This window comes from Ambystoma mexicanum, chromosome 9, assembly GCF_040938575.1.
Source record: "Ambystoma mexicanum isolate Mex_15411 chromosome 9, UKY_AmexF1_1, whole genome shotgun sequence".
NCBI lineage: Eukaryota > Metazoa > Chordata > Amphibia > Caudata > Ambystomatidae > Ambystoma > Ambystoma mexicanum.
The window spans coordinates 804,870,250-804,883,550 of NC_090931.1; the positions used below are offsets into that span (position 1 = coordinate 804,870,250).

Here is a 13,301-nt window from a genome sequence, read left to right on the forward strand (position 1 = left end):
TTTTAAGGTGTGTATTTGATTTCAATTGTAATTATATATTTAGAGAACTTAGTGTAGTGCAGTGAGAGTGTTCCCTAACACCCATAATGTCAGTCGATGTTGCTCTATTGAATGATAAACACTATGATCTTCTTGCTAAGCTGATGCAGATAAGTTAACTGCTGTGACTTTCTCGGACTAACTCTTGTCAGCTCCAACCGATGGCCGACTCCACAGGTTCTCTCCACTTTTTCCACTCTCCTTTCTTTTTTCTCTCCTCCTGTCACTACCTCTCTACTCCTCCCCTTGCTCACCCTCTCCATCTTGTTCCACTTCTTTGTTCATCCCACATCTTCCCTCTCCTCTTACTCGCTCTCAGCGCCCTTGTCTTAACACCCTATCTGCTCCCTCTGTATCTTGATTTTTCTGCACTCTCTCTTCCGGTCTCCTCCTTCCTCCCTCTACTCTCCACCCTCAAAACTACTACTTCCTGACATTGCAGATTCCAAGATGGTGGCTGGAGCGAGTCTGATGGGAGTGTAGGAGCTCAGTCTTTGAGTCGCCTCCACAATAATGCTTTTCAGCAACGGGGTACCATACAGGCGATAAATGACCTTCCTCCGTACCTCCTAACAACTTCTTGGCTGCGGTGGTGCTCCTGGCCGAGCCCGACAACATTTGCCAAGCATAGGTGCTGGACAGCGCGGAAGCGGCCCGGGACAGGCTGCGGTGGGGACGTGGCACCGGAGCGAAGCACCTGACGGCTATAGGAACCGACCACCATTCCCCCCCACCCCCCCAGCGACTGGGGCACATATTTATTTTATTTGTATGCTTGTTAGGTGCTTATACAATAAGAAAATACTGTTTCAAAGCACCCACAGGGCAGGGAAGGGAGCAAGGGTGGGAAATACATTAAAAGACAATATTTAAGAGCAGTTGGGGGTGGGGGAAGGGAAAGGGATGAACCTACAATGCCTTGTGAGTATTCAGAATGTGCAAGTGCAGCAAGGAAGAGGGGGTAAGTGCTGGGGAGTCAGAGTTAATGAGTGAGCCACAGATTAAGTGCTAGTAATGTTGAGTGCTACACAGACTGGGGCTGCGGGAGGCTTAAAGTGTGAAGCTCCAGAGCGGAGGGTGTGCAAATGCAAGTGCTGTGGATAGACAGGAGCTGGGCAGAATTGGTGTGGAAGGTCATGGCCCTGAGGATGCATAAGGGCCCAGGATACAGATTAAGCAACTGTGGGATTAGCAGAGGAGAGAAGAAGGGAAGGAGGAGGAAAAGAAAAGTCTTAAGGAGCTTCTGGAATTTGAGAAGATCCTGCACAAGGCGCAGGGGGAGGGGAAGGCTATTCCATAGGAGGGAGCCTGCTGAGGAAATTGAACGACCCCCTCCCCTCTGTTTAGCTAAATGCTTTACACACAGAGTTGGTACCAGAGGAACGTAGTGGTCTAGAGGGAGAGTATTTCGTAAGGTAAAGTTGAAGATAGTGTGGTCCCCGGGCCCAGACAACCTTCTGGGTGATGCAGAGGGATTTGAATTTAATCTGTGCTGCAACCGGGAGCCAGTGAAGACTTTTTAGGGCAGGAGAGATGTGGTGCCTGGGCTTAAGGCCAAGGATATTTCTTGCTTCCCAATTCTGGTTCAGCCGGAGGGGTCGCAGAGTGGAAGAAGGTAGAATCAGGACGAGGCTATTGCAATAGTCAAGCCTAGAGAGAACCAGGGCCAGGGTAACATTGAGCTTCTGAGGGAAAGTGAGAAAAGGGAGAATTCCTTTGAGAAGGAAGAGCTGAAAGTGAGACTTCTTGACAATGTCCTGAGTGTGAGCAAGGAAGGAGAGAGGAGCCGAAGAGGACTCCAAGGTTTCTGGTTTCAGAAGAAGCAGCAGGGGGAGAGCCCATGGAGGATTGCCAGAGTGAAGGGAAGAAAGCGGGAGCAGGGATCCCAATGGGAAGGATATCTGTTTTACTGGCATTGAGGCAGAGATTTTTGGAGGTGCACCAGGACTGGATGGCAGATAGGGGGTCAGGGATGATGGAAGGTGCAAGAGTGTCAGCAGGATGTTTGAAAGAGTTGTCATCTTCCTAACACTGGAAGTTGGGGGAGAAGGAGTAGATGGAATGCCAGCTGAGCAAGGTAGATGTTAAAGAGCCAAGGGGAAGAAGATGGAACCCTGGGGGATGCCACAGGGAGAGAAGGAAGTATGAGAGAAGGTGCCCAGGATGACTTGGAAAGTGCGGACAGTTAGGAAAGAGGTCAGCCAGTCCTGTGACGATCTGAGATACCAAGGTATCGTGGAGTCTTCGTATGAAAATGGAGTGGGTGACCATGTCAAAGGCAGAGGAGAGATCGAGTAGGATAAGGACAGCTGGGTAGTTGAGTCCAGAGATGCAAGCAGTTCTTCACAGGTGTTCAGAAGAGCAGTTTCCGTGCCTCCGGATGCTCGGAATCCAGATTGATTGCTGTGGAGACCACCAAGTTCAGTGTGCTAGTTTAGTTGGGGCAAGGCCAGCTTCTCCAGCAGGCTAGGGAGAATCAACACCATCAAAATGGTAGCTCTGCCCGGTATATTGTACTACTTTCAGGCTTGCACAGTGGCAGTCCTTCAGTTATTCTTTCAAACACTTAGCAAAATGCTTTCAGCATTCCTATGGAATCGCAAGACCCAGCGGGTGGCGTTAAACTTTAAGGGGGGTTGGGCCTTCCAAATTTTCGATATTACTACGTGGCGGGCCATTTGTAGACAATACCAGACTGCAAGGTAAGCCCTGGCGGACTATGCCTTGCTCATTACTGCATTTCACAAAGCGCTCAGACCGATTGAAAAGCACAGCTATTTTTTGCCTTGACTATGTGTTTGTGCATCGGGGGTAATAGTCAATCGGTATAGCAGCCTGCACTGACCCATCACCCCGACCATCACAGCAAACATGGCTGCCGCCTTTGTTGTCCTTGCAGGTACCGGAAGGCCTCTTCTCTTTCCAGGACTGCTGCTGCTCTAATTGGCTTTTTTCACCCCATATCCCAGCCACTCCCTGAACTGGCAGGCTTTAGCCGGCCTGCCTCCCAAACCCCACCCTCAACGCTCCTGTCTGAGCCTGTCAGAGCGTGCTGGAGCAGCAAGCACCTCCCCATGCTGCCTTTCTGCGAGACAACTCGGCCCTAAAGTATTCACAGGATCCCTCCACCTGCTTTGGTAAGCAACCTCCAGGCACACGCAACCCACGGCTCTACTCCCGCGGACACTACGGCGTACTCCTCTACGCACAAACCTTCTACTAACTCCATGATTTATGTGCACACGGTGCCTTGTTTTGTATGCTTCCAGTACATTGTTAAAAAATCAAATTTAGGCGCCCTCACATGTTTGCAGCCATTTTCGTTTTATGTGCTCAAAGGGCATGGTTAAAAAAATACTGCAAAACATATAACTATGTGGGAAGAGCTACAGGAGCTCATGAGGGAAGTCTCAAGAGACAATTAGGAAAGGGAAATGAAGGAAGCACATATTTGAAACCGAGACATTTGAGTACCAATAACCCCAGGATCTAAGATACTGATTGAAAGATAAATCCATTGAAAGAGAGACTTTCTTTTGGCCCCTTTTGAGTTATTCAGGTTAGTCGTAAGTGTCAGGTAGAGTTAGGTCTTGGACACCCCACCCCTTTTCCCCAAATTTCAGCAAAAGTTTACATTTATTTGTGGCCTGCCGACGAAGTCGTAAACCATTTTCACTCGGGAGGGAAACAAAAAATGTATGAGGGGTGAATGGACTCAAGAGCCGAAGGTGAAGGCAGGTAGCATTCCAGAAGTTTCTACATTTTTGCTGCATCAGGTGAAATTACTTTTCTAGAGGATTTTTGCTAGATGGTGCCTGCCTACGAAGCCGTAAACCATGTTCACCGGGAAGGGAAAGAAAATATTTTTCTCAACCGGTCCTGACACGAGGAACAAAACTGCAGGTCCCTTGAAAACCACGTTTCAAGGTCCTAGGATGCACGACTTCTGAGATATTTGCACCGCAACAGGCCAGGGTAAGGCGCAACAGCAATTTACAGGATCATTCATTTTCAACAATTGAGTGTTTTCATGTCTGTCTACAGAACCCATTCGGAGAGTGGGTACTTTAGCTAGTAAGTTATGTTTGCTATGCCATGTGGTGTCTAGTAAAAGCACTTGTGATTTAAAAAAAAGACACCCATACTGCAAATATGTACATATAAGTTTGATTTCGGCATATGGGTTAAAAGAAAAATTGTGCCTCTCGATTATTCACATGTTTGTGGTAACTAAGCAATCCTTTCATTCACATTAAATATTCGTTTTTTTTCTATTAGTATTTTCTTCTTTTCTTTTTACATTTTCAAAAAAGTTTGTATAAACTAAATGAAATAAAAAAAAAAAAAATAGTATATATTCTGCATAATTTGTAATGCTGGTTTCTGATTTCTTGTTTTTCCTTTGTGACTTGCAGCTTTCCAAGTGGAATTATTGTTGGATAAACTAAAACAGAAAGGAGCCATCAGGAGAGCTCTGTTTCTCTACAACAGATTGTCTGTGCATACAAAGAACATGACCATACAAAATGGGGGCAGCATGCAATGTGAAGAGCTAGAGGCATATTTGAGGGTGAGCGTACAATTCCTGCAGTGACATTTAATTATGCATTTAGTGCAGTTATGGTGCACGTAGCACTTGTGATTTTTATCTACCATTAGATATAGTGTATTCAAATTAAAATATTCGTTTTAGATTGATTCTAACAGAACCTTTCATGGATGATTTTTAAAACTAAACAACAAAGTGATCTTGTGTGGCTATTAGACGGGCATAAGGACTAACTAATCAGATCAACTGCATTTAAAGTAGCGTTCCGAGTGACACTTTGCAGACTTTAATTGATAAGGAATGTGAAGGGACATTTTTGCACCACCCTCTGGTGAGTGTCCTCCAAAAGGAAAGACCAGACTCTCCTATGGTAGCTCTAGCAGAGCAGTCGAGCTTAACTTTAGGAGGAAGGAAGGTTGGCATGGCAGTACATTAAAGCCCAACCAATGCCACAAAAGAATACACCACACTAATATATTAAAAATATACACTTTATTTCTAAGGACACACTAAATATTTGATAGAAAAAATAAGTACTCCGGTTACACATGGCAGTACATGGGTTAAGTAAAAAAGTAAAAAACAGTAAATGGTCAGTTAAGGCCTAACTCACTCCTTACCCTTAAATTGCAAGGCTCATTCCTGGCTTCCTGGCGCCAGAGAGAAATAATATGGACTTGGAGGTGAGTTAGAGTGGACCTCTAGATATTACACACAGTGTGTGGGGGGAATGCCACTTTTCAGTTAAGTGCCTTGCAGTGTCACTTGTAGGAGTTTGTGTTGAGAACTGCACCCGATAGTATTTCTTTCCACTGGTACCCAGAGGAAATCGGTCTGAAGAGAGGGTCCCAGGAATGCCCCTCCTCGCCTCCATGAACATGACGGGATGAAGAGTCCAGTACACGCAAAGTCACTCATATTTCGGACGAATCACAAGTGCACCCCCTGCCTGACACGTGCAGGGAGATATCCCATCAGACAGCCATTTCAACCATACCCAGTGAATATCCTTCCAGATCCAGAGAATCCAACAGAGATCCGGACCAAATACCATAATGGACTGTCTCGATTAAGTACCAAGAAACCACTGTGCTGGCGTCATTAGTGACACCATGACGTAGCAGCGTTGGTCATGAACACTCGCAGCTCTGCACAGCATTACACGAACACACACCGCATACACGAAGAACATGCTTACACAGTTCTGTAGGTAGAGGACAGATAGACATACATACTGTAAAAGCCTTTATTATTTTTCTCATTAGCCAAATGCAGTACCGCAGAAACGAAAGGTAACAAGATCCCTGAGAAAGCTTGCAGATGCTTATGGCAATTGACCCTATGGGACGACAGGAGTATATATGGAGCCAAAGTTAAAACCACCAAAAATCACCATGGATTCATATAGACTCCAAAAATGGGGTAGTACCACCAATTATAATCCTGTTAAGTCCCTGGGACCAAGTGGTGCTAGCGGTAATCAAGTTTGGCAGTAATTCAGCAGATATTCCACCGAATATTCCCCAAACTCATAATGAGGCGAATTGTGTGCAAGAAAGATTCTACTTCCAAGATATTGCATTCTTAGAATTTCTCAAAGAATCGGCAAAATACTTTGACCAATAGATATGTCATTTTGGTGATTTTGTAGAAGTTCCATTCTGACATATTAAAGTACTTGCAAATAGCAATTACAACTGGTTTGAGCATTTCTTTGGCAGATTTGCCACGCCAACTGGGGTCTCATTCTATGAAGCGAACATTTACACTGCCATGCACCTTGGGAGTTAGCACACGCTTTCAATAAAATTACTGAAATACACATACATGTTTTCGAGGTTGGTTAAAAACTGTATTTATACATTGTGTTGTTATTGTATAATATGCATACTAATGCAGGAATGCTTCAAAGCAATCAAAATATAATTGCAGTGTTAAGCCGTTTTGTTCTATTACACCTTGCGACAAAGCCCTCTGTCTGTGCGTTAGGGGGTGAATAAGTGGAGAACATCCCAGCCACCCCCCAAGCCTGCCTACATGGTGGTAGCCCCCACACTGTCTCTTCAGTAAAATGGTGTAATAATGATTTAGACAAATAAATCAAATTTAGACGGCAGAAGCTGAGGTTGGTGATGCATTCAGTTATTTGAGAGGGCAGAGAGATGGTGTGCTTTAAGACGAGATTGGAAAATGTGTAAGAGGGAGCAGATAGAGAAAGGGAGAGGAAGAGGGTTGCAGTGCTTGGGGACAAGTAGAATTAAAGAGCAGAAATAGGAGGAAGCACAAGGAGGTTTAGGGACAGAAAGTACAAATTAGTTCTGGGAAAACCAAGGGCGTGAGAGACAGTAAGTGGAAATACGGAAAAGGGAGAGGAATGAGTCCATGGATGCATTTGTAAACAACCGAGCGAAAGTGAAAGAGAATACAGCATCAAGGGGAAGAATAGATGTAGCAGAGAGGGAGTCATGGAAGAAGGGGTAGAAGGAGAAAAGAGAAAACAAATTGAGTTGTAGGCAGAGCGGAGTGGAGCAAGATGGGAAGCAGTAAGTCCAAGGACCGGGAACAAGCAGTAGTCCATGTGGGAGAAAACAAGAGAGGTAGTGAGAAGCTTTGTGGTATGCAAAGCAAGATTGGGACAAGCGCGATGGATGTTGTATAAGTGCCAGGAGTGGGTAGTGTTTGAAATATGGATAGGGAAAGGTCAAAAGTAACACCTAAATTGTGGGCAGTATAAGAGCCGGGCAGAGAAGGGGGAAGAAAAGATATGGGAGGTGGTATGTTGGTAGCGGGGGGAAAAAAGAGGAGCTCGCTTTTTGAGGGGTTGAGATTCAGGAATTGGGAGAAGATCCAGATCTATATAGCAGAAAGATGGTACAAGACAGTAGTATTAAGAGTCGGAAAAAGAGAAGATTTGTGTGTCCTCAGACTAGAGAAAAGTGGGGTCAAGAGGTTTCTTTTAGAATATGTACAATTATAGCGTATTTGAAGGAAGAAGGGAAACCGGAGTTGCAAAGAGAAGTTTATTATTGAGATGGGTAAGATCAGGGATGAGATGAGGGTACATTTGAGGAAGTAAGTGGACCCAGGGGAGAAGCGGTTAGGCTCCAGAACAGAGGGAAATAGTATCGAGGTCAGAGAGGAGGGAGATGAAAGAGTGAGTAGGGGAGCAGAAGGAGAGCAAGGGGAAGAGGTAGTAGATGGGAAGGAGGATCGAAGGGAAGCAACTATGGAAGTAAAGTAGTTGGCAAAATTGGAGGAAGAGAGGGGAAATGAGGGATGGTTTAGAGAAGGAGCGAAGTACCCCCACCTCAATCACCTCGCCCATAGTACCTATATGTTGGGACCCAGAGTGTGAGACACGTGCAGTACCAGTGAAAATACTGATGCCTAGGAGAATCTGGGAAGCAAGGTTCCCATTGAGAAAACCATACCTGCATACAAGACAGTACGAAGGTCGTTTGAATGAAATTCCGGAAGAAAGAGGAAGGTTGAATGACGAAGACGAATGGTGATGTCATGCAGAGCTGACGTACATAGAAGAGATAAAGAGACTAATGAATGCAGATATTCAAAAAGGTATCGAGAAAGTATTGAAGATATGAGAAATGTTGGGATTAAAATGAAGTTTGTTACAAAATGGATGACAATATCAAGCTGTTTTACACTTGTACACCTGCAAAGAAACGCAAGCAGATGAAGTATTCTTGAGGCTAGCTTTATAGTGAATAGATTGCAGCATGCGCCAACATGTACATATATAGTGGAGTCGATAAATAATGTATGTTTCTCCAGCATGGGGTCTGGCATGGATTCACATGCTCATGAATATTCCCCGTCGTCAGGCTGGGAATCCTCGGTAAAGAAAAAACCAGTATCAGTTTCGTTTCTGATCTGTCTTTCGTAGTAATAACCAATCACTGATCTCTGCGTCATACTGACCACAGCCAATGACTGCCCTCTACCTAAGCCCCGCCTCTGGCAGCCATCTTCAGATTTTTACCGCACGTTCATGTGTTGGGATCCTCGTGCTATTGCTCTCGAGCGTTAGTGCTATTTTTTTCACGTTTTTTCTCAAAAACTTCGTTTTTTCGGTCAAAAGAGCCTCAAGCTCCACCGACTCTCCATCCGATCAACGGGGACCCGTGTCGGATTCGTCTGCGCCCCTCAAGGGTGAAGATTCCGTCGAGCTACGCTTTTGGAGGACTCCAGAAGTTTCTCAGGCCCGGTCATGGCCCAGGAGAAGGGAAGCTCGACGCCCGGAAAGCTGTTCAGGGTCTGCCCTGGATGCCAGCTGCAGAACGTCTTCAAGGAGGACGAACACTCTTTTTGTCTTTACTGCCTACATGAGGACAAGACGCATGTGGAGAAGGAGGAGGAGCTGCTGTGCGTTTTGCGGCAACACGTCGGAGCGGACCATGAAGGACCGCCATCAACGTCTCGCCAACTGGCTATAAGGGAAGAGCCAGTCCGGCGAGAAGAAGAGGAAGAAATCCGAGCAGTCTTCTAAGACCTTTGAGGACGCCCCGGCGACGGGGGTCCAACATAAGGCCAAGCACCGCGAGTCCGCTGGCACCGGGAGCGCCGAACGGTCGGGCTCTACGGGCGCCAGGCAGGGCGCACCCTCCCCGGTACCATCAACCATGAGCCAACGCTCTGGGTCGGGTAAGAGGAAGGCCGAGCACCCGGCGAAGCTCCTGGAGAGGCCCCGGTCGAGCTCGAAGGCGGAGGGGGAGCGAGGCAGTGTCCCCCCCCCTCAAGGATAAGGCGGTGAGCGCACCTAAGGTGGTGAAGGCCTTAATCCATCCGGCCAAGCCCTCTATCGAAACTGTCGCGGCGGCCCTGGCTCAGCCTGTGGAGGCTACACCAGTGGTGGCGACTTCGGGGCTCAGAGTCTCCCTGCCACCTCGGAGGGAGTCCTCTTTTGTGCCCATCGATAGGACACCCGTGAAATCCCCCGTGGGGAAGAAAAAGGGGGGGCAGGGCGTCGTCGTAGATTCGGGTTCAACCTCGGAGGAGGAGCTGGTCGAGGTCTTAAGCCACGGCCTCGGCGTGGAAGAAGACCGGCCCGTCGGGATGGATCCCTTGGAGTTCTGCAACAACGACGGACGCCCTTTCGGAGCAGCGGAGGCAAGGGCGCCTCCAAAGGTTCCGGCGGCGGTTTCTCCACCTACCGTCAAGCGGCCCGCTCGTCGTCTCAGGAGGCCTACAGAGGACGAGGCAAGTCTAGCGGACCCCACCGTCGTCGCCAAGGAGGTCAAGGCAGCAAAGCCTCGTCGAAGCAGGATTGAACCGGCCGTGGGGTCGGGCCCCCACCGAAGCACCCCGGTGGGAGGCCGGCTGGCGAGCTTCGTCAGCGTGTGGGAGTCCATCTCCACCGACCGTTGGGTGCTGGACGCCTTGGCCCGGGGCCACGCGCTCGAGTTTCAAAGAAGGTGTCCGCGCGTCCCCCCCCGTGGCCAGGAAAGAACTTCACGCCCCTCAACTTCTCCTGGAGGTAAAGGCGATGCTCAGGAAGGGCGCCATCGAACTCGTCCCAAAGAGGCTTCGGGGCTCCAGAGTTTACTCGAGATACTTCCTCGTGAAGAAGAAGACGGGGGGGATGGCGCCCCATCCTGGACCTGCGACGTCTGAACAAGTTCATCAAGGCGCAGAAGTTCCGGATGGTCACCCTCCAGCACGTCCTGGGTCGGCTGGAGGAAGGAGACTTCCTGTCGTCGTTGGATTTGGAGGATGCCTACTTCCATATTCCCATCCTAAAGGGGCACCGAAAATTCCTCAGGTTTGTGGTCCAAGGGCGTCATTACCAGTTCAAAGCCCTCCCCTTTCGGACTACGGTCGGCACCCAGGGTATTCACCAAGTGCCTCGCACCGGTGGCGGTGCAGCTGCGCCGCGAGGGGGTCCACGTCTACCCCTACCTGGTCGACTGGCTCATCCGAGCCAGGACGAGGGAGCTCGCCGTGGTTCACACGGCAAGGACCGTCCAACTTCTCACGGACCTGGGATTCTCCGTGAACTACGCCAAATCCCACCTGGTACCCGCGCAAGACGCTCTGTTTCTGGGAGCGAGGCTCAACACAGTGTCCCTTTTGGCCTCCCCGTCGGAGGAGAGGACCAGGACCATCCTGGGCAAGGTGCAGCGGATGTTGGTGGCCGACGCGGCCAAGGTGAGGTCCATCAAGTCCCTCCTCGGAATGATGTCTTCCTGCATCTACCTCATTCCCATGTGCAGGCTCCGGATGCGCCCGTTGCAGGAGTTCCTGGACGCGCGCTGGATCCAAACGACGGGCAGCTTCGAGGAAAGGATCACACTCGACGAGAGTTTCCGACGAGCGATCCGGTGGTGGGGCACCCGCGCGCATCTGACGGCGGGCATGGACTTCCAGACCCCAGCCCACCAGGAGCCAGTGACCACGGATGCCTCCCTGGAAGGGTGGGGAGCGCACACCGAAAATCTGCACGCAAGAGGCCTTTGGCTCCCGACGGAGAAATCCCTACATATCAACGTCCTGGAGCTCTGTGCAGTGTTTTGGGCCCTCAGGTCCTTCCTTCCGTCCCTCAAGGGCAAGGTGGTGAGGATCTTCACCGACAACACCACCACCATGTTTTACATCTGGAAACAGGGCGGAACCAGGTCCCCAGCACTGTCCAAGGAGGCGCAGGACCTGTGGCATTGGGCCGTCGCCCAAAGGATATTTCTGGTGCCGTTTCATCTGGCAGGGATAAAAAACACCATCGCCGACTCACTCAGCAGGGAGCTGCGCTCGTGCCACGAGTGGGAGCTACGGCAGGATCTAGTGGATCGCCTCTTCCGACGGTGGGGCACACCCCAGATCGACCTGTTCACGACGGCGACGAACTCCATGTGCCGGAGGTTCGCCAGCAGGTTTCCCCAGGCGAGGAGCATGGGCGATGCTTTCTCGTTCCCCTGGGAGGGCCTCTTCCTCTACGCGTTCCCTCCTTTGCCACTGCTAATCCGGCTCGTCAACCAGCTCAAGAGGTCACGGTGCAGGATGATCCTCATCGCACCTGCGTGGCCGAGGCAGATATGGTTCCCGGACCTTCTGGACTTGTCAGCGTCCCCGCCCATCAAGCTGCCGGTGGACGCGGATCTACTCTCCAGGGAAGGAGGCGCCATCCTCCACCACGACCCGAAATCGCTGAACTTGCAGGCCTGGCTCCTGCAGCGCTAGAGTTTGGAGGATACGACATACCGGCCGACTGCAGAGAGGTTCTTGCAAAGGCCAGGGCGTCCTCGACTCTTAAATTCTACGGACACAAATGGAAGAGGTTCTCTGTCTGGTGCCACGCACAGAAGATTAACCCTCTACGGATTACGGCTCCCCAAGTACTGCCGTACCTGCTGACGCTGGCCAAAGCTGGACTGGCACACGCGTCCATCAAGATTCATCTTGCTGCGATCACCCGATACACCAGAACCACGGGGCGGACGTCCTTGTGGTCTCATCGTCTGGTGAAGGAGTTCATGAAGGGACTGTTCAGATCGTTCTCGCCGGTGAAGGCTCCGGCCCCGGCGTGGGAGCTCAACGTGGTGCTGACCAAGCTCATGGGACCTCCGTTCGAGCCTCTGCACTCGGCTCCGTTGAAATTTCTGTCGTGCAAAACAGCGTTTCTTGTGGCCATCACCTCCGCACGACGAGTGGGAGAGATCAGGCCCTTTCCTGCAAGGCCCCGTACTTGACTTTTCACGACACGAGGGTAGTGCTCAGGACGCACCCCTCCTTCATGCCCAAGGTACCGTCGGACTTCCATCTCAACGAACCCTTGGTGTTGCCTGTGTTCTTCCCGTCGCCTTCGTCGCCGGCTGAGAGGACTTTGCACTCGCTGGATGTGGCTAGAGCGCTGAAGTTCTACGTGGACCGCACGAAGTGTTTTCGGAAGACGTCACAACTCTTTGTGAACTTTGGACTTGTCAATCAGGGGAAGGCTCTCTCGAAGGCTTCCATTTCCAGATGGCTCTCCGGCTGTATCCTGTACTGTCACCGGTTGGCAAACCGACCGCTGCCTGGCCGTCCGAGAGCCCATTCCACCAGAGCGATCGCAGCTACCACGGCGTTCCTATCTGGTGTGCCCCTGCTGGACATATGCAGGGCTGCTACGTGGAGGTCGACGCACACCTTCACGAAATTCTACTGCGTCGACCGGGATTCCAGGGAGGAGTCCAGGGTCGGCCAAGCAGTGCTGCGCAACCTGTTCGCCTGAGGTGAGCCTGGTGAGGAGGTAAGATGCTTAATGTTGAGTTTGATGTAATGCTTAATGTTGAGCCTTTGCCACCTCCCGTGGTTGTGCATGTGTGTACTGCTATGTATTCTTTATTCATGAGCATGTGAATCCATGCCAGACCCCATGCTGGAGAAGGAACAAGTTACTTACCTGTAACTGTTGTTCTCCAGCATGGGTCTGGCATGGATTCACATGCGAACCCTTCCGCCTACCCCTCTGCGGCTCTTCACTTGGTCATACTGCCACTTCACGTGCTTCCAAATCTGAAGATGGCTGCCAGAGGCGGGGCTTAGGTAGAGGGCAGTCATTGGCTGTGGTCAGTATGACGCAGAGATCAGTGATTGGTTATTACTACGAAAGACAGATCAGAAACGAAACTGATACTGGTTTTTTCTTTACCGAGGATTCCCAGCCTGACGACGGGGAATATTCATGAGCATGTGAATCCATGCCAGACCCATGCTGGAGAAC

General features: G+C 50.0%; 1 protein-coding gene across 1 annotated transcript in view; it reads left to right on the top strand.

Annotated features, from left to right (window-relative positions):
* Positions 1 to 13,301, top strand: part of ITGAV (integrin subunit alpha V) — an 800,372-nt gene that overhangs the window by 396,686 nt on the left and 390,385 nt on the right. The window contains exon 17 of the mRNA XM_069615781.1: positions 4,455 to 4,609. Within this exon, the coding sequence (XP_069471882.1) occupies positions 4,455 to 4,609 (155 nt within the window). The remainder of the gene's footprint in view (positions 1 to 4,454; positions 4,610 to 13,301) is intronic.